The 21,396-nt window shown below is 47.8% G+C and overlaps 1 protein-coding gene across 1 annotated transcript in view; it reads right to left on the reverse strand.

The window, feature by feature from the left end:
• Positions 1-2,997: 2,997 nt before the first annotated feature.
• The window catches only part of LOC121582927 (Krueppel-like factor 7), a 43,082-nt gene continuing 24,683 nt past the window's right edge, over positions 2,998-21,396 (reverse strand). The window contains 9 exon segments of the mRNA XM_045214024.1: positions 2,998-3,619; positions 7,501-7,574; positions 7,576-7,628; positions 13,219-13,394; positions 13,396-13,484; positions 13,486-13,533; positions 13,536-13,746; positions 13,748-13,790; positions 13,793-13,834. Coding sequence (XP_045069959.1) covers positions 3,568-3,619; positions 7,501-7,574; positions 7,576-7,628; positions 13,219-13,394; positions 13,396-13,484; positions 13,486-13,533; positions 13,536-13,746; positions 13,748-13,790; positions 13,793-13,834 — 788 coding nt within the window. The 3' untranslated portion in view covers positions 2,998-3,567.

Genomic DNA, 21,396 nt, shown 5'->3' on the forward strand with positions numbered 1-21,396 from the left:
GACGGTTTGGGACGCAACATCCAAAGTTGTGTTTACAGGACAGGTGGACAGACAGCTGACATGGGAGAGGGCTTTAAGTTGAGGATGAGTGGATCAGTAAACACCTGTCATACATCCAGATGCAGAGTATAGCTACCCACAACTAAAAACATGTCGTAACATATTGTGGTGCTGAATTATACCGACTGAAGCGATGAGGGATGAATGAATCTTAGTTTTGTCTCCACTTTGGATAAGCCGCCCCAAAGGGATCTCTGTTCAGGTGCACAGTGAATCTTGTTGAACGATTTTAAAAGATTATACCACAATCAACATTTCGGTAATCAACTGGTAGCCAGTATTTGCAGAGAAAGTCCCCAACTACAAAACCTACATAAGGCCATTTAGTTAAGTTGTTGTCTTGGCGGTTTCACCCTAGAATACTGAAAGGTCTGAACACAGCGAGCTGCAAATGGAGGATACATTAATCACAGGCCCAACTACTGTAAACCTTTTGATGTCTGACTGTTGGTTGTTTCTTGCTGTGTTTCCTACAATAAACCTGGTTCTGATTCTGATCAACCGCCATTGTCTGTGCATTTTTTGTTCCTTCATGCTGGTTTATTGGAACAAATCAAACACAAGGATATTGGACAGTAAACCTCAATGGAGAGTGTGGTATAGGTTTGACATACACAGAACATTATTACCAGGCTCCTCTTTTAGTCCCTTCCTAGTAGTTTATACAAATCATTGAGACCACGTGTGCAATGCATTCAACCTCCCTGCGTGTGTTTGTGCCCGGCTAAGCTAGATGGGGCTGGAGGTCTGGTTTGTGTTCATCCAGGAACACTGTAGCAAAAGGTTTTAAAACGTCCATGCGGTATGTTCAGGTGGTAGCTTGTTTCACTCCGATTCATTTCCTCCCTACTGAACATGACCCCAGAGTTTTTATTCCTTGGTATTTGCGAGTAGCAGGACAGGAGGCTGACACTTTCTAGCAAACTAATGCCAGGGCTGGGATTGGGACGTGTCGGTCAGTGGTCAGTGGGGCAGTATGTGACCTCTCAGTAGTATGACCACAGAGAGGAGACAGAGAGGAGGAAGCAGAGAGAGAGGGAGAGAGAGAGGGAGAGAGAGCAATAGAGTAGTGGTGAAGTCTCACTCCATTGCGTCCCATTAGAGGGCTGGCCGGCGCTGACCAGCACTGCTGAGAGAGCAGAATTCACTCCTCATTACCTCGATGACCCTGCTGTCAACGTGCCCTCCCATTGGCCAATGTCGCCAAGTCAGTGGGCAGCTCTGGGGGGCTAGCGCTGAATGATGCTAACAGCTAACAGAGCAGATGTCTAGATGGCAATTGGCAAGGGGCTAGCAAAAAAAATTCAACAACGAGCTAATGTTTGTCTGTCTTTTTCGCCAAGTGATTGTGTGCATTTCTGCATCTGCCAATTCCTAGACAGTTCAGGGTGAGGAAAGACGACGGTGATGATAATGGGGAAGAGAAGACTACAAATGAAAGTGAATCACACTGCCTGGCTTGAGCTTACCAGTCCCACCTATATGACTGCACAACAATCCCACTGACCAAGTCCTTTCTGGGTGCTAATGCCATGCACAGACAGACAACAGTACATTCACAATTACTCGCTCTAGAAAGAGCCACCCTCTCACCCACCCTCCAAGAAACCTTGAGTGTACATGAACTGTCAGAAGAAGAATCCTCCTTCATCAAAATACATTTCCCACATCCCACCTTGAGTAGAAGCATCTTGGCCTATTGAAATGACACTGTAGACACGAGCAGAAGTCTGTTGGATATGTGAGAGGCCGACAAAGTCTCTCTGTATGCTTTTGACTCTGGCTAAAGATATCTGAACGGCTCTAGTTTTGTCTTTTGACTGGTAGTTGCACTCTGTAGTTCTGTAGGGGGTTTGGCCAAGTACTCCCATAGACCAAGGTATCATTTCAAGCATGTTGAAGCTTTCATAGGCTTGGGTTTTGATGGCGGGGTGCTGTTCAGGATCTGTTTGCTCCAAAATGAATTGTTCTTAGCAAAACATATAGCGAAAAGGAAGAGATTTTAGAAAATAAATTAAGTAACCTGTACACATCATTTACGATATCCTTTGCAGTCTGTGCTTCGGTAGCTGTTTCGCTACTTGTCTTTCGCCTGTGCATATGGCAGTCCATACCAGAACAGTATGTGTCGAAGCCAACGTTTGGTGAGTTTCAAGACTTTCCAGTTCAAGACTGAAGGGTTTACAAATAACATTTTTACAAAAGTTTCAAAAGTGTCGCTGCGCAGCTGTGGAGGGAACTCAGAGAGGAGACAGAGCGGAGTCCATTCCTGTAAAACATTTTGATTGTTTTACAGGGAAACAGACAGAGACAGAGAGGAGACAGAGGGAAGACAGAGAGGAGGCAGAGAGGAGACAGAGGGAGTCAGTGAAGAGACAGAGAGGAGACAGAGAGGAGACAGAGGGGAGACAGAGAGGAGACAGAGAGGAGTCAGAGAGGAGACAGAGGGGGGATGGAGAGGAGAAGGAGAGGAGACAGAGGGAGACAGAGAGGAGACAGAGAGGAAACAGAGAGAGAAGACAGAGGGAGAGAGAGAGGGAGACAGAGAGGAGACAGAGGGAGACAGAGAGGAAAGAGAGGAGACAGGGAGGAGACGGAGGAGACAGAGAGGAGACAGAGAGGAGACAGAGGGAGACAGAGGGAGACAGAGGGGAGAGAGGAGACAGAGGAGAGACAGAGAGGAGACAGAGGTGAGACAGAGGGGAGACAGAGGGAGACAGAGGGGAGACAGAGGGAGACAGAGAGGAGACAGAGAGGAAACAGAGAGGAAGAGAGGGAGACAGGGAGGAGACAGAGAGGAGACAGAGAGGAGACAGAGGGAGACAGAAGGGAGACAGAGAGGAGACAGAGAGGAGACAGAGGGGAGACAGAGAAGAGACAGAGGGGAGACAGAGGGAGACAGTGGAGCCAGAGAGGAGCCAGAGAGGGGTGCATCTGGAGAATAGGAGGAGTATGAATATTATAGTTCATTGTGGTCATCAGGTGTCTGACCAGGGACTGGGTCAATGTCTTCTGGTTGACCTTTGACCCCTTACAATAGGAGTTTGACAGGGCTGGCTTGCAGTTGTCCAAACTCTAAGATAACCTTCGAGAGAGCAACAGAAAACGGGACGACAACCCTTTTACTCTCTATACGACACAAGCGTCTGTCAGTCCTGTGTTACTGTCTCGAGGCAGAATCACAATCTGGCAGTATCAGAATTCCAGGACTCGGGTGAGGCAGAGCTGCTCGGGGAACAACATTAGACCAGACTGTCTGTTTGTCTGCTGCACACAAAAGCCATGATTATGTGCCCAATGCAGCCCCACGGACACTATCCGTTTGTCTTTCACTCCCATGTCTCCCAAGGCTGATCCAATCCTTGATCTGATGCAACCAAGCTTTTGATTGAACTCTCTCTCAGTTCCCTTTTGAACACAACAGAGACAGCCATGATGTTCACCTCCCTCTCCACCTCTCCTCTTTTCTCTGTCCTCCTCCTCTCCCGCTCTTCTCCCTCCACCTCCTCAGATATGCCTTTTCATGTGTAGCGCCAAGTGGTCCGATCGTGAGAAACATCTGTAGAATAGACAGAAATGATGTTGTTAGCTTGTTGCCATGGCAGGAGGAACTATTGTTGAGTCATCAGTCTAACTGCTGCTGTTAGCTAGTCAATGTGCGTCAAGGCAATTCTGATGCACATGCAATTAAACATGTATGACTAATTCATAATCAACATTTAAATCAACATTTTCAACAGGGCGGTAATGACTGCAGCTGCGTTATGAATAGGAATGGAAGCTGCAGATTGATTTGTTGAACCAGTGATGGAAAACCAACACAAACAACATTTTGCTCTAACATTAAGGCACAATTAGTTGAACTGTCTGCATGTATAAGAAATGCACACAAACAACATTTGCTCTAAATTAGAACTAAACTAGTATAACATATTGAAATTGAGCTACTATATTTGTACGAGACCAAAGTCAACAGAGTAAAACATGAAATCACATTATGTACCAAATATATTATTTGATCATATTCATAACTCCTTACTCTTTACTCGTGCATTACTTTCCTATTTGCTACAAATAAGGAAAGATTCATGCGTTACATATATATATATATATATCGCTATTTAGCGTTACATTGCAATTTGAAGCAGTCTTCGTATCCATTCACTGTGATAACATTGTAACTTGCCTGGGTGCTTCATTGAATTAGAATACATACTGAAGTCATTCTAATTCTAGTTAGATTTAAACCTTACATGACTAGATCCATCTACCCTCCTTGTATCACCAGTCAGAACAGAACAGAAAAAAAACAGAAGCTATCTGGATGAATGGAGATGTTGGAGACACACAGGTCCCTGTCTGGCTCATACGTCTGGATTCATGGAGATGTTGGAGACACACAGGACAGGGAGGTAGGGTGACACACTGAGATGAGCCACCAGTCATCTGCCTCACTGTCATACCTGTTGGACAGGGAGCGAGGGGGTGGGGAGTGAAGGGGGTTATGGTCAGACCAGATGGTGGTATGAGTCATGACGAGGGGGCCACAACACCAGCTGGCACACCACAGGTCTGTCATGCCACCCGCCCTCCACCCTACCATCCCTCCATCCCTCGTTCCCTCCCTCCATCCACAGTATAACCTGAGGGCTCTGAACAGTTGTCATGGAAATATAGGCTCCTATAAACAACAGTATAACCTGAGGGCTCTGAACAGTTGTCATGGAAATATAGGCTCCTATAAACAACAGTATAACCTGAGGGCTCTGAACAGTTGTCATGGTAATATAGGCTGCTTGAGACAACAGTATAACCTGAGGGCTCTGAACAGTTGTCATGGTAATATAGGCTCCTTGAGACAACAGTATCACCTGAGGGCTCTGAACAGTTGTCATGGTAATATAGGCTCCTTGAGACAACAGTATAACCTGAGGGCTCTGAACAGTTGTCATGGTAATATAGGCTGCTTGAGACAACAGTATAACCTGAGGGCTCTGAACAGTTGTCATGGTAACATAGGCTCCTCTAAACAACAGTATAACCTGAGGGCTCTGAACAGTTGTCATGGTAATATAGGCTCCTTGAGACAACAGTATAACCTGAGGGCTCTGAACAGTTGTCATGGTAATATAGGCTCCTTGAGACAACAGTATAACCTGAGGGGCTCTGAACAGTTGTCATGGTAATATAGGCTGCTTGAGACAACAGTATAACCTGAGGGCTCTGAACAGTTGTCATGGTAACATAGGCTCCTATAAACAACAGTACAACCTGAGGGTTCTGAACAGTTGTCATGGTAATATAGGCTCCTATAGACAACAGTATATCCCTGAGGGCTCTGAACAGTTGCCATGGTAATATAGGCTCCTATAGACATTAGTATAACCTGAGGGCTCTGAACAGTTGTCATGGTAATATAGGCGTCTATAGACAACAGTATAACCTGAGGGCTCTGAACAGTTGTCATGGTAATATAGGCTGCTTGAGACAACAGTATAACCTGAGGGCTCTGAACAGTTGCCATGGTAATATAGGCTCCTATAGACAACAGTATAACCTGAGGGCTCTGAACAGTTGTCATGGTAATATAGGCTCCTATAGACAACAGTATAACCTGAGGGCTCTGAACAGTTGTCATGGTAATATAGGCTTCTATAGACAACAGTATAACCTGAGGGCTCTGAACAGTTGTCATGGTAATATAGGCTCCTATAAACAACAGTATAACCTGAGGGCTCTGAACAGTTGTCATGGTAATATAGGCTGCTTGAGACAACAGTATAACCTGAGGGCTCTGAACAGTTGTCATGGTAATATAGGCTTATATAGACAAGCAGTATCACCTGAGGGCTCTGAACAGTTGTCATGGTAATATAGGCTCCTTGAGACAACAGTATAACCTGAGGGCTCTGAACAGTTGTCATGGTAATATAGGCTGCTTGAGACAACAGTATAACCTGAGGGCTCTGAACAGTTGTCATGGTAACATAGGCTCCTCTAAACAACAGTATAACCTGAGGGCTCTGAACAGTTGTCATGGTAATATAGGGCTCCTTGAGACAACAGTATAACCTGAGGGCTCTGAACAGTTGTCATGGTAATATAGGCTGCTTGAGACAACAGTATAACCTGAGGGCTCTGAACAGTTGCCATGGTAATATAGGCTCCTATAGACAACAGTATAACCTGAGGGCTCTGAACAGTTGTCATGGAAATATAGGCTCCTATAAACAACAGTATAACCTGAGGGCTCTGAACAGTTGTCATGGTAATATAGGCTTCTACAGACAACAGTATAACCTGAGGGCTCTGAACAGTTGTCATGGTAATATAGGCTCCTATAGACAACAGTATAACCTGAGGGCTCTGAACAGTTGCCATGGTAATATAGGCTCCTATAGACATTAGTATAACCTGAGGGCTCTGAACAGTTGTCATGGTAATATAGGCTTCTATAGACAACAGTATAACCTGAGGGCTCTGAACAGTTGTCATGGTAATATAGGCTTCTATAGACAACAGTATAACCTGAGGGCTCTGAACAGTTGCCATGGTAATATAGGCTTCTATCAGACAACAGTATAACCTGAGGGCTCTGAACAGTTGTCATGGTAATATAGGCTCCTATAGACAACAGTATAACCTGAGGGCTCTGAACAGTTGACATGGTAATATAGGCTCCTATAGACATTAGTATAACATGAGGGCTCTGAACAGTTGTCATGGTAATATAGGCTTCTATAGACAACAGTATAACCTGAGGGCTCTGAACAGTTGCCATGGTAATATAGGCTTCTATAGACAACAGTATAACCTGAGGGCTCTGAACAGTTGCCATGGTAATATAGGCTTCTATAGACAACAGTATAACCTGAGGGCTCTGAACAGTTGCCATGGTAATATAGGCTTCTATAGACAACAGTATAACCTGAGGGCACTGAACAGTTGGACAGTGGATCTGTGTTTGTGTTTTTACTTAGCTTCTGTTGTTCTTCTACATTTCTGTATGTTTTTACATTTCTTAAGGACTCTAGAAGACTAGCCCTTGGTGGGCTAAAAGAGATCCTAATAAAATCTAATCAAACAGTTGGGAGCAGAAGGAGACACACAGGAATCTAGACGTGACCCTGCACTGAATTTCTGAGTAAAGTTTAAAATGGTAATTTTTATGTAGGCTTTTTTAGGCCTATTTTAAGGCCTTCAAGTCTTCCCAACATGACGGTACCTTTCCAATCTTTATGGTCTCAACTTGACATGAGTATTATATGCCCTTTACTACAGTGTTGCTTACTAGGGCTGGCAACATCAGTCTGTTAAGTACTGTAACTACCTTGCCAAACAGTGAGCTTGTGTAATGCATCATAGTCGATACACTTAACAGGCTTGTGTTGCTGCCTGTGTGTGTGTGTGTGTGTGTGATGCGAGTGTGTTTTGACATACCTGTCACAGTGGTTACACTTGAAAGGCTTTGCGCCAGTGTGTTTGCGGTAGTGTCTTGTCAGTTCATCGCTCCGGGGCGAACCGCCATTCACAGCCCTCCCATGAGCACTTGTAGGGCTTCTCACCTGAGGACGGAAACAAACAAAGCTGTTTATCACTCATCCACCAATCACACGCATGTTTAACAGTTATCCACCAATCATATGGATGGTTATAGCAAGCATCCACTCCATATTTCCATCGTACTGTGTTTCACGTGCAGCTATGTTGATAGGAGACTTCCATTTAGGAGGGGGTGTGTGTCTGCAGCGGTGGACTGGCCATCTGGCATTTTGGGCAAATGCCAGAAGGGCTGGTCCATTTCTTGCCCATTGGTCCTGTCTGACTTAGGTTTTTTTGTGCAAAATGATCATTTGTCAAATAATGGGTGCCTCATGGAAAAACATTGCCGGTGTGGGGGGCCTCGAAGAAAAATATTGTCTGGTGTTGGGGCCTCAAGGAAAAAAATGGTCCGGTGTGTTAGAAATGCCAGGGCTGATTTCTGGTTTCAGTCCGCCCCTGTGTGTGTATGCGTCTGTGTGTGCATTTGTGTGTGTGATAGGCGGTGTGTGTGTGGGAGTGAGATAGCGAGATATGTTAGGTGTGTGTGTGTATGTAATGTGTTTTTCATGGATGCGGAGGGGTTCCCAGTAGTCTCTTATCCTGCTGAATGGGCAGAAACTGAGAGGAGGAGGAGGAGGAGGACAGGGGCAGAGATACTGGTGGGAGGTGTGTGTGTGTGTGTGTGTGTGAGTGAGTGTGTGCGTGCGTGCATGTGTGTATGTGTGATAATTAGGCCAGTGGTGTTGCTTAATGGGAAGTACCTCTATATTTACACCCTGCCAGCTGCCTCCCTCTCCAAGGAGATGTCACACACATCCACCAATCATCCCAACTAGATCGCATAACACAGACATCAGACTAAATACAGTCTCATAAAGACATCAGACTAAATACAGTCTCATAAAGACCTCAGACTAAATACAGTCTCATAAAGACCTCAGACTAAATACAGTCTCATAAAGACCTCAGACTAAATACAGTCTCATAAAGACCTCAGACTAAATACAGTCTCATAAAGACATCAGACTAAATACAGTCTCATAAAGACATCAGACTAAATACAGTCTCATAAAGACCTCAGACTAAATACAGTCTCATAAAGACCTCAGACTAAATACAGTCTCATAAAGACCTCAGACTAAATACAGTCTCATAAAGACATCAGACTAAATACAGTCTCATAAAGACCTCAGACTAAATACAGTCTCAGACATCAGACTAAATACAGTCTCATAAAGACATCAGACTAAATACAGTCTTCCCATTGCAACTTCCTCAGATATGATCATAACAACTGAACAGATTCACATAACTTCATTGTCCAATGTGAATCAGAAATGTGTCCGTTTGTGGTTGTTTTGCTGTAGAGGGAGTTATGCAATGTAAAAACATAAAATGAGGCCAATGCTTTTAAGTGGTAGATCACATGTATGTCAGTGTATGTTGGTTTGTACTAGTCTATATGATAACAACACTATATATAATATCATCTATATAATATAATATAATCTATATAATAGCTCCCCAGTGTGTTTGGATGGTTTAATAAGGCACGGTTTGTACCAGCATTTGTCACACATTTTATATCTCTTCAAGAACTCCATCAAATCCACATTACACTTGCTTCATCAGCTTTCAGAATGCAATTAAGAGAGGAAGGAAGCATTTTGTGGTTTACAGTGCTTTTATAATGACCTGCCTGCTATCTCACCAACCGAGCTGCTGGAGAACGGATAAAATAAAACAAATGGGATGACGTGTGTCAGCTGTTGAAGATGTTTTTAGGAGGACTATCCCCCTCTTCCTCCTTAAAGATGTTTTTAGGAGGACTATCCCCCTCTTCCTCCTTGAAGATGTTTTTAGGAGGACTATCCCCCTCTTCCTCCTTAAAGATGTGTTTAGGAGGACTAGCCCCCCTCTTCCTGCTTGAAGATGTTTTTAGGAGGACTAGCCCCTCTTCCTCCTTAAAGATGTGTTTAGGAGGACTAGCCCCCTCTTCCTCCTTAAAGATGTGTTTAGGAGGACTAGCCCCCTCTTCCTGCTTGAAGATGTTTTTAGGAGGACTATCCCCCTCTTCCTGCTTGAAGATGTTTTTAGGAGGACTATCCCCCTCTTCCTGCTTGGGCCAGCCTTCTTTAGTGTTACTCTGAGGTTGTCCATAAGGAATTCACTACTCAACTACTTTAAAATCAGAGGCCATTTTTATATTCAGAGGATAGCTGAGTGGTGGATAACAGAGACCGTTTATCATCAGAGGCTAGCTGAGTGGTGAATAACAGAGACCATTTTATCATCAGAGGTTAGCTGAGTGGTGAATAACAGAGACCATTTTATCTTCAGAGGCTAGCTGAGTGGTGGATAACAGAGGTACAAGGTGTGTAACAGAGTACCTATCACTCACATCCAACTTATCCCCCATCACAGGTTCACATTTCCTCTATCCCCATCCTCTCCCTCTCCTCTCCTCTCCTCTCCTCTCCTCTCCTCTCCTCTCCTCTCCTCTCCTCTCCTCTCCTCTCCTCTCCTCTCCTCTCCTCTCCTCTCCTCTCCTCTCCTCTCATAATATATAATAATAATATAATATGCCATTTAGCAGACGCTTTTATCCAAAGCGACTTACAGTCATGCGTGCATACATTTTTGTGTATGGGTGGTCCCGGGGATCGAACCCACTACCTTGGCGTTACAAGCGCTGTGCTCTACCAGCTGAGCTACAGAGGACCTCCTCTCCTCTCCTCTCCCTCCTCTCCCTCTCCTCTCCTCTCCTCTCTCTCTCTCCTCTCCTCTCCTCTCCTCTCCTCTCTCTCCTCTCCTCTCCTCTCCTCTAGCCCCATCCTCCCATCTCCTCTCTCCTCTCTCCTCTCCCTCCCTAGCCCCATCCTTCCCTCTCCTCTCTGCTCTCCTTTCCTCTAGCCTTAAAAACAAGAGAGGCAGATTTAGGTCTGGCCCACTCCCTCACACACCGGTCAATTATAGTCCCGGGAGGCATGGATGCCTGACTCGGTCTCCTAGCAACGGGGTGAGTGATGAAACACGAGGAGGCTAGTGCAGCTGGCTGGATCTGGCATTGGCAGCACACGCCGCTGTGCCACCAGCCAATTACCACTCACGCTGGCAGAGGAGTATGCAGTTGCTCTAGCAACAGGCGCTGTAATGCTGTACCTTCTTGGTGGGGGGGGGGGGGGGTGTGGTGGTTGTGAGGGGGGAGGGATAGTGGAGACAGCATCGATACAGGCTGAGACCAGTGCCTAGAGCACAGCAGATAACCACTCCAGCTACACACTCCTCCATTGATAGGCTATGGTTGCCTAGCAACTAAACACACACACACACACTCGATCCAGCCTCTCAGGTGCCTGAGTTGTGGTTAATTGCATTTCCTCCATTAGCTGGAGATGGACCGGTGTATCGTGGTCTCTGAGGTCATTATGGGGGAAAAGCACTTTACAGGCCAGCACTACTCCACTCCTACAGTTTTACTGTTACACTAGTCAATGCTGGCTTCCTTTATATGAGCAGAGAGGGAGAGTGTGTGCGTGTGTGTTTGCGTGTGTGTTTGCGTGTGTGTGTGTGTGTGTGCGTGTGTGAGAGAAAGGGAGCAATGGAGGAGACAGAGAGAGGAGGAGGAGGAGGCAGGACAGAGAGAGACGTGTTTTACTCTTCTCCTCCTCAGAATCTAATTGTACAATTCCTTATCTGCGTTCAAACCTCCATTCATAAAAGTCACTGCAGGGCCGTGTAATTTCCACCCAGTCTGCTTGATTCCAGCTCCAATGTTAATCTCTGCTCTGTCAGTAATGGATGGTAACAACACATGAAGAATGGGGGGGATTTGAGTAACGCCGTCTCTTAAGTCATGGCCTGATGTTGAACGAGTGAGGCCCATGGCACTATGTCTCAGACTGATGTTTCTACCTCTCCTTCTCAGTGCTCTGTCACTGTCTTTGTGCTGTCGGTGGCTAAAGGAACTATTTCAGCTAGCTATAACACTCTCCCTGCGCTTTTAGAGCCAGCATGTCACGTAACAGTACAGGTGGACTGAGATGTTTCTACCTCTCCTTCTCAGCGCCTGTCACTGTCTTGGTGCTTTATCTCTCTGAGTGACTAAAACAACTGTTCCAGCTATAACACTCACTCTCTTTCATGTGTTTCATTGACCACACTATCATACAGATCAAAATGCACGGCCGATACATTGCTTCATTCTAAATGGGAAGCTAGTGTGGATATTGGAACAGATCTGCTGTAGCTGTAGAGCTGACATGGTGCGTAAGAGTCGGGGTTGGGGTCAATTCCATTTCATTTCAGGAAGTACACTAAAATTCCAATTCCTATTCTCCTCAATGCTTTTCAATGAAACAATTGTTGTTTACTTTTTCAAATTGACTGGAATTGAAATGGAATTGACCCCAACCCTGGTTAGAATAAGGGTGTTTGAGAAGTGCCAGACGGGGAACATTAACATATTTCGTCCCACAGAGTCCCAAGTTGGTGGATTGTCACCGAGACTTAGCCTATAGAAAGCGTCCGTGAGGGATACGGGCGGCAGACTAAAATAAACTGGGAAACCACGGCTTATCCAGGTCAATCCATCCATCACGGGGCAGTTAGTCACTCGGCGGACAGTTTCCTGACAGAGGTCTGAGTGGTTTGGGATTGAGATCGAAGAGAGGGAGAATGATGTCCGTTTCCGGAAAATCTGCTGAGGAAGTAGTGTGGCAACCTTGAGAAGGAATACTGATAGCCAAGTATACTGAGGGTACAGGCAGTGCTGAAGAGTACTGAAGTACTCACTCTTTAAATTTAGGTGGTACTCATTATATTTTAGAGCCAATATTCTATAATTGGTACTCAAGCAGTTGAACATTTGAGGAGCTAATGACCACTGGCCCAGGGCGGTCCAGGAAAGATGAGGAAGAGGACAGGAGCTGAGTAGGAGGTAGAGGGATGAGGAAGGCGAGTGGATGTGTTCTTTAATTAATAGATGAGGCTCCATTAGCAGAAAGGGCCAAGATGAGTACCAGGTATGATTAAAGAGAACCTGAGCTAAAAGTAAGGAAGGTGAAACATGGATGGATGAGGGATGTCTAAGGAGCTAATAGTAGACCTGATGGTGCTTGTCTGGTGGTCTATAGAGTCTGTCTGAGAGCTCTCCCTGCCTGGCAGCGACTCAGATGATCTACCTCTTTGATAAGCGACACTTATGTTTTCAGATGAAGTGACTTTCCCTGAGCTGAAGTGAGTAGTATTTCCCTGAGCTGAAGTGAGTAGTATTTCCCTGAGCTGAAGTGAGTGGTATTTCCCTGAGCTGAAGTGAGCAGTATTTCCCCTGAGCTGAAGTGACTAGTATTTCCCTGAGCTGAAGTGAGTAGTATTTCCCTGAGCTGAAGTGAGTAGTATTTCCCTGAGCAGAAGTGGGTAGTATTTGTATAGTATTTGTTTCCTTTCACATGCTTGATTAAGCTTGCCTAGAGCAATGGGATGTAATAGAATAGTCCCAAAGTGCTGTCCATTTAGTATTCAAGGCAGGCTCAATCCGAAACTCAAAGTATCTGAAATAAAAACCAATGCTATTTCAACTCTGCTCTAGACTAGAGTGTGCTGATGAGTCTCACCTGTGTGTGTCTCTGTGAGCCTTGAGGTGTGAGCTCTTGGTGTAAACCTTCCTGCAGCCGTTAAACTGGCAGCGGTGGACCCTCTTCTTGTTCTCAGAGATATCCCCCACGCCCATCACACACGTGCCCCCCTGCTCACCGTCGCTGTGCCCGCCTGTGGTGTCACGCCTTGTGGGCAGGGGTGGCGCTGGGTCGTGCCAACCTGGTGGCGCTCTGCCCCACCTTCCTCGCCACCAGTTTGAGAGTGAGTGTGCCGTCAGCGGGCGCCCGTCAGAGTCTGGTGGGGGTCGGGCTCGACCAGGTGGCGTCCCAGCTCCCGGGGGACGCGGGCGGCGTCAGGAGGTGACGGCGCTCAGCTGCGGGTGTACCCCTCCCCCTCCCCCTCCAGCCTAACCCGTGCCGTCGCCTACGCCAAGTTTGGCAGACTTCCCCGAGGGTGCTTGAGAGGGGGAAGCAGGCGGTAGAGGGGGGGGGCCGGAGGCTGGGGAGGAGAGGCTCTAGTACTTCCTCTTCACTGTCCTCCTTCGGTGCCGGGGGTGAGCAGGCAGTCCAGCTCCTCGTCAAAGGTCGACAGCTCTTGGGCTCCGTCTGCAAATGTCGCTCCAACTCCAGACAGGCTGAAGGGAGAAGGGAGAGGGGGTCAACATACAGACACACACATAAACCCTATGTCTTAACACTGATAGAAGTACTTGTATAGTGGCACTGGTATTCCAAGACTGGCAACACATAACCTTGGCTTAAGCACATGCTACATAAATCACTATAGTGTAGATTTCAGTTGGAATACTTGAATACTGTGGTGCTGATGGTGAACATCCCTCTAAAGCTGAGTGGATATTGTCAGCTTCCTGCCTCCCTGTTTGTCTCCGGGCCTCTAGAGGTCATCTGTGTTCCCCTCTGCCTTAGTTCTTCCTCGTTGTCCTTGTTACTTTCCAGGTCACCTGTGCCTTGTTTCACCTAGAGTATTTTCGCTGTGTTTTTTCCCCTGTTCCTCACTTGGTTTTTGAGTCTGGCTATGTGTCTCCTGCTTTGTCCCACCGTGTCTTTCCAAGTAAGCTTTTCTAAGTTATCTTTAGTTTGTTTTTCTCCCCTCGTGAAGTTATTTTGTTTTGCCTCCTGTTTTGTTACTCTACCTCTGTTGATATACCTCTTTCTGGAAGAACTTTTGTTGGACTATTTTTTGAAGTGCAAAGAACCTTTTTGTTACATTAAATCTACTTACCTGGAGTATTGCCTTGGGTGTTTCATTTGGGTCCAACTATACCTCCTCTGTGGCTAAGGGGTAGAACCCCCAGCTCCCCACATCTGAGGCCGGAGTTCTAGCCCAGCTTGTGACAGAAAAACCAAGTCCAATCATGGACCCAGAAACACTCAGTTCCCAGGACCTGTTGGCGGTGATCGCTCGACATGAGGCATCTTTCCAGCGCCATGAAGCCGTTCTCAGCCGACAAGAAGAGCTCTTTGAACGCCTCCCTGGTCCTCTCCCTTCCTCCAGGTCACCCCCCAGTGACTGACAGGCCTTCTCCAGTGGCGGAGCCCCGACTACCACCTCCCAAGCCCTTTTCTGGGGATCCAAGCTCTTGCCAGGGTTTCCCTCACCCAATGCTCCCTCACCTTCGAGCTCCAACCCTCAAGTTTTCCCACAACCGTTCCAAGATTGCCTATATCATTACCCTTCTTTCAGACAAGGCGCTCGTCCTGGGCCTCTGCTGGTGTGGCAGTCCCAGGAGGCCTGTTGTGACTCCTACGCTGCATTTGTAGAAGAGTTCAAGCGGGTGTTCGATCATCCTGTCAGTGGGGCGGGAGGCTTCCAAGCGCCTACTGTCTCTCCGTCAGGGTCCCGAAGCACGGCAGAATTTTGCCATTGAATTCCGGACCATAGCAGCAAGGAGCGGATGGAATGATGAAGCGCTGAGGGTCTGTTTTCAGGGAGGGTTATCTGAGCCCCTTCAAGATGAGTTAGCCACCCGAGAACCAGCTGGAGATCTCGAGTCCCTCATAGCCTTGGCCATCCGCCTGGACAATCGTCTAAGAGAGCGGAGAGCGGCTCGCCGCCAGGTGTCTCAGTCCCAGGTTCCTCTGAGCAGCTCTGTTTCTCCTGTTTGGGCTCCGTCATTCAGAGCTTCCCGGCTCCTGAACTGCTCCAGGATTCCCCGGAGAGCATGCAGTTAGGCCGTTCCAGGCTTTCTCCCACGAAGGGAGCGTCGCACGAGGGCGTCGGTGCCTCTACTCGCGGGGTTGCCGGCCACTTCCGCTCCACTTGCCCCGAGCTTTTGGAGACGCCTGTCCCCGCCCAGCTACAGGAGGGTTGTGATGGGGAAAATTAGAGCTCCTCCTACTAACGCTTGTCCTAGCTATTCCAGCCATCTCTGTCCTGGGAGGGCCACCACATCGGGTCCAGGCTATGATCGATTCCGGTGCCGCAGGTGATTTCATGGATGTAACCTTGGCTAAGGAACTCAAGATCCCTACCCAACTACTTCCTCAACCCCAGGCAGTTACAGCCTTAGATGGCAACCTCTGGAACCAGGAAAGGTTACTGGGCGACTCAGTCCCTGCGACTTACTATCTCTCAGCACCAGCAGGTGGAGACTTCTATCTCATTGACTCTCCCGAGTATCCTATTATCCTGGGTCACCCTTGGCTATGCAACATAATCCCCAATCGACTGGCCTACTGGCACCATTCTAAACTGGGTTCCACTTCCAACTCACCTGCATGCTTCCAGAGTCCCTCAGCCCCCTGGTACCCAGTTTCAAGAGTCTGTTGGCGTCTCCCGAGTCCCCAGTGTTTACCATCGGTTCAAGGCAGTGTTCAGCAAGGCCCTGGCTACTTCCTTACCGCCTCATCGCACGTATGGCTGTGCCATTGATCTACTCCTGGTTGCTGCCCTCCTAGAGGTCGGATCTTTTCCTTATCCTCCCCCGAGCAAGCAGCTATGGACACCTACATTAAGGAGTCCTTGGCAGCCGGCCTCATCTGTGCCTCTACTTCCCGGCTGGGGCGGGCTTATTTTTTGTTGAAAAGAAAGACGGGGTCTTAGGCCTTGTGTTGATTACCGGGGACTCAACAAGATCACGGTTCGGAATCGATAGCCCCCTTCCTCTCATGGCCACTGCTTTTGAGCTGCTTCAAGGGGCTTCCATTTTTACTAAACTGGATCTCCGCAATGCTTACCATCTCGTGCGGATCCGGCAAGGGGGCGAATGGAAGGCGGCGTTCAGCACGCCCACGGGGCACTATGAACTCCGGGTGATGCCGTTTGGGCTCACCAATGCCCCCGCAGTATTCCAAGCCCGATTAATGATGTTCTCCGGGATATGCTTAATCTGTTCGTCTTTGTGTACCTGGGACGATATCCTCATCTTCTCGGGTCACTGAAGGAGCATGAGGGGCATGTTAGCAGGGTTCTCCAGAGGCTCCTTGACAATCACCTCTACGTTAAACCTGAGAAGTGTGAGTTTCATGTTTCTCAGACTCAGTTTCTCGGGTTTATTGTCACTCCCGGCCACCTAGAGATGGATCCCAAGAAGGTCAAAGCGGTCCACAGCTGGCCCACACCTGCCACGGTCAAGGAGGTTCCAGCGGTTCATTGGCTTTTCCAACTTCTATCGGAAGTTCATTAAAATTTCAGCTCTGTGGTAGCCCCTTTGGCGCTTACCAAGGGAGGAGGGACCAAGATTCACTGGGGTCCGGAAGCAGCAGGGGCCTTCGAGGATCTCAAGCGCCGCTTCACTTCTGCTCCGATTCTGGTGATCCCTGACCCAGAAAGACCTTTCGTGGTGGAGGTGGACGCCTCAGAGGTGGGGGGTGGGAGCCGTCCTGTCACAGAGGGGTGAGGATGGGGAGATTACACCCCTTGTGCCTTCATGTCTCGCCACCTGTCTGAGGCCGCGCGCAACTACCACGTGGGGGATCGAGAGTTGCTTGCGGTTAAGCTGGCCTTGGAAGAGTGGCGCCATTGGCTTGAGGGGCTCAGCATCCTTTCCAGGTTCTCACAGACCACAAGAACCTGGAATATCTCCAACAGGCTAAAGCGGATGAACCCTCGGCAAGCCACGATGGTCCCTTTTCTTTAATCGATTCCAGTTACTCCTGTCTTACCGACCTGGCACCAAGAGCGTCAAGCCGGATGCCCTGTCTCGAGCCTATTCTCCCGAGGTACAAGAGATGCCCTTGGCATCGATTATTCGAGGTCTAGGATCGTCGCACCTCTTCAGTGGGAACTTGAGGGATGCGAGAGGCCCTTGTCCATGAGCCCGACTGAATTCCTCCGGCGGCGGTTTTGGTGGCCGTCCATCAAAAGGACGACAGGTCTATGTTGAGGCCTGCCCTGTGTGCAACCAGGGAAGTCGACACGCCAGCGACCCCCAGGGACTGCTCCATCCCTTACCTGTTCCTCGAAGGCCATGGTCACACCTTTCTCTGGACTTTGTTACGGGACTTCCTCCATCCCAGGGCAACACCGTCATCCCTAGTGGTGGTAGACCGGTTCTCTAAGGCTGCCCGGTTTATTCCCCTGCCCAAGCTGCCCTCGGCTAAGGAGACTGCTGGGCTCCTCATGAACCATGTCTTCCGGATATTTGGTATTCCCCTGGGCGTGGTCTCCGACCGGGTCCCCAATTCTCGTCCCGGTTTTGGGGGGCTTCTGCAGGCTTCTTGGGGCCACAGCCAGCCTATCGTCGGGGGTTCCATCCAGAGTCTAATGGCCAAAGCGGAGCGGATTAATCAGGATCTGGAGACCATCCTGCGGTGTATGGCGGCCAGTAATCCCACGTCTTGGGCCACCTATATCATTTGGGCTGAATATACCCACAACACCCTCCAGTCCTCAGCCACCGGATTGTCCCCCTTCGAATGCCAGTTCGGTTACACCCCTCCATTATTTCCAGAGGAAGAGGCGCAGTGGGTGTTCCCTCGGCCCAGCGCTTTGTCCAACGCTGTGGCGGACCTGGAAGAGGCCAGGCGTACCCTCCTTCGGACCTCCCAGAATACCAAAGTCAGGCTAATCGCCTCCGCCCGGGCGGACCCCTAGTTTCCGAGCTGGTCAGAGAGTTTGGTTGGCCACTAAGAACCTGCCCCTCCGGGTCGAATCCAAGAAGCTTTCCCAGAAATACATCGGCCCTTTCCGCATAGCAAGAAAGGTTAACCCTGTTTCGTGTCGTTTGGTTCTCCCTCGCTCCCTTAGAATTAACCCCCACTTTCCATGTTTCACTACTTAAACCTGTCTTGTCTTCTCCCTTTGCCCCCCCCCCACGCAGACCCCCGCCACCTCCCAGGATCATTGGCGGCCAGCCAGCCTACACAGTCCGCCGGATACTGGACTCCCGGAGGAGTCCAGAACTCTCTGCAGTATCTGGTGGACTGGGAGGGGCTGCGGGCCGAAGGAAGCGCTCCTGGGTTCCAGCCAAGGACATCCTGGACCCAGGTTTGATCCGAGAGTTTCGCACCCTGAGGCCAGGGTGTTCTGGAAGGAACGTCGGGAGTCGTTCCTAGAGGAGGGTCCTGTCAGCTTCCTGCCTCCTGTTTGTCTCCGGGCCTCTAGAGGTCATCTGTGTTCCCCCTCTGCCTTAGTTCTTCCTCGTGTGTCCTTATTAGCTTGTCCAGGTCACCTGTGCCTTGTTTCACCTAGAGTATTTTTAGCTGTGTTTTTTCCCCTGTTCCTCACTTGGTTTTTGAGTCCTGGCTATGTGTCTCCTGCTTTGTCCACGTGTCTTTCCAAGTAAGCTTTTCTAAGTTATCTTTAGTTTGTTTTTTCTCCCCCTCGTGGAGTTATTTTGTTTTGCCTCCTGTTTTGTTACTCTACCTCTGTTGATATACCTCTTTCTGAAAAGAACTTTTTGTTGGACTATTTTTGAAGTGCAAAGAACCTTTTTGTTACATTAAATCTACTTACCTGGAGTATTGCCTTGGGTGTTTCATTTGGGTCCAACTATACCTCCTCTGTGGCTGGGGTAGAACCCCCAGCTCCCCACATCTGAGACCGGAGTTCTAGCCCAGCTTGTGACAGATATTTCCTGTTCAGATTTGTTTTATCACTATATCACATCATTCAATTAAAAGAATCTGACAACTCAACATAATTACTACACCAGCCAGAGCTGGGTCATATATATATCATCAATTGATATAATGTATCCAAGTGAGCAGGCACCTAAGGCAAATAATTGATGAATGGTTCACGCCTGATGCCCTCAATTGTCCTTCGTACCCGCTCCCATACCCTATAATTATGTATTTCTTTGTGACTGTAACATGTATACAGGTAGACCAGAAAAGCCACAACCCTGATTGGAAGATGAGTGACCACGCTGATTAGAAGCACCTGCTGCTCATCGGTTGCTCACCTGTGTTCCCTACAAATGCTGTTCTGAATGAAACATATTTCTACCTACACACTGAAGAGGCTGCAAAAGCCGAATCGTCTGTGTGCGCTGTTCCTGATGCAGTTAAAAAACTAATACAAAAGAAACAACATATTTTTGAGCGCGGACCCATCACACCTTTTTTAAATAGCAGAAAGACTGCTGCTGTATTTTTAGAACCCCAGGGAGGATAGTAGATGGTAAACCAGCCCCCACATTACCAGGCCTGGCAGCTCTGCAGAGATGGCTCATTACACGCGATTGATTACAATGGCTGGAGTGGGGAGAGGAGCCCCTGAACCGAGTAACCTTTCTCACTCTCTATCTTACACGCAAGCACATGTCTCTCTTTATGGAGCACGGATAAGCCACGCACGCGGTTTTACCACCCTCAGATAAGGGAGAGGAGAGATTTATTAAGTCATCAGTCTAGGGATTTCTTACGGTTCGGCCGTATGCTAAAATAACTGAATACTCCATCATAAAGCGACCTGCATATGCCTAGTAGGTCTACTCCATTAGACAGCCTGGCTCTGTTCGAAAGGGGACGTGTTGGGTTGGAGTTGTAGGGACACTGTTCAGACATTGTTCAGCACAGGAGCGCTCTCTGCACAAAACAATAAAGGCCTTTTTGTTTGACAGCAGCGTCCCTCTCTCTCTCTCTCTCTCTCTCTCTCTCTCTCTCTCTCTCTCTCTATCTCTCTCTCTCTCTCTCTCTCTGTAGCTGTGAGTTGTGTTTGGCATGTGGGGGCAATGGGAGAAAACAGCACCGCCGCCGGGCCCTTAGTACTAACCATTTCAACTGAGCCAGTAGAGAATGACAGACAGCTCCCATTATCGAGGCGGAGGGTGTATAGACCGCATACATCTGAGAAATGTAGTTCATAGAACTACCCCCCCCACACACACTTGTTTCTGTGTTCTGCACAGAAAACCGTTTATTTTTTGCATCTGTTGCTAGCTGATACTTTCAGGAATAAAGGGATTGTATGATTTTATTTGGGGGGCTGTTGAACTCATTTGCATATTGACATAAAAGTGAAAGCACCCCCAAGAGTGTGTCAATAGAGAAGTGCTGCAGAAATATCTTTCTCACCTGTTATAATGGGGACTTATTTTAATATGCTTTTTAAAAATAACCTTTTCCGTGGTTTTACTGTTCCCTTGATTGCTGCGGTCATTGTAAAATGTAATTGGAATTAACTGAATTTCTGAGAGAGGCAATTTAAGTGTTGGCGACATTAAGAAGTGATAAGAAAATGGTATGCTACAATCTTCACTGAATTCAAAGGGAGAACAATCATCGATAAAGCCATTGGTCACTGTCTCAGTCTGCTAATACTAGTGAGCTCAATATGCTCATGGAATGTATAGTTCATGATATGGACATGTTCAGCTTTCAAGATTAATTTCAAGCTCTCTCTCTCTGTCTCCCTCTCTCTCTCTCTCTCTCTCTCTCTCTGTGTGTGTCTCTCTCTCGCTCTTTCTCTTTTTCTCTCTCTCTCTCTCTCTCTCTCTCTCTCTCTCTCTCTCTCTCTCTCTCTCTCTCTCTCTCTCTCTCTCTCGTCTCCCTCTCTCTCTCTCTCTCTGTCTTCCTCTCTCTCTCAATCTCTCTCTCTCAATCTCTCTGTCTCTGTCTCCCTCTCCCTCTCTCTCTGTGTCTCTCTCTCGCTCTTTCTATCTCTCTCTCTCTCCGACTCCCTCTCTGCTCTTTCTATCTCTCTCTCTCTCCGTCTCGCTCTTTCTTTCTTTCTTTCTTTCTCCTTCTTTCTTTCTTTCTTTCTTTCTTTCTATCTCTCTCTCTCTCTCTC

This window comes from Coregonus clupeaformis, unplaced genomic scaffold, assembly GCF_020615455.1.
Source record: "Coregonus clupeaformis isolate EN_2021a unplaced genomic scaffold, ASM2061545v1 scaf0183, whole genome shotgun sequence".
Classification (NCBI taxonomy): domain Eukaryota; kingdom Metazoa; phylum Chordata; class Actinopteri; order Salmoniformes; family Salmonidae; genus Coregonus; species Coregonus clupeaformis.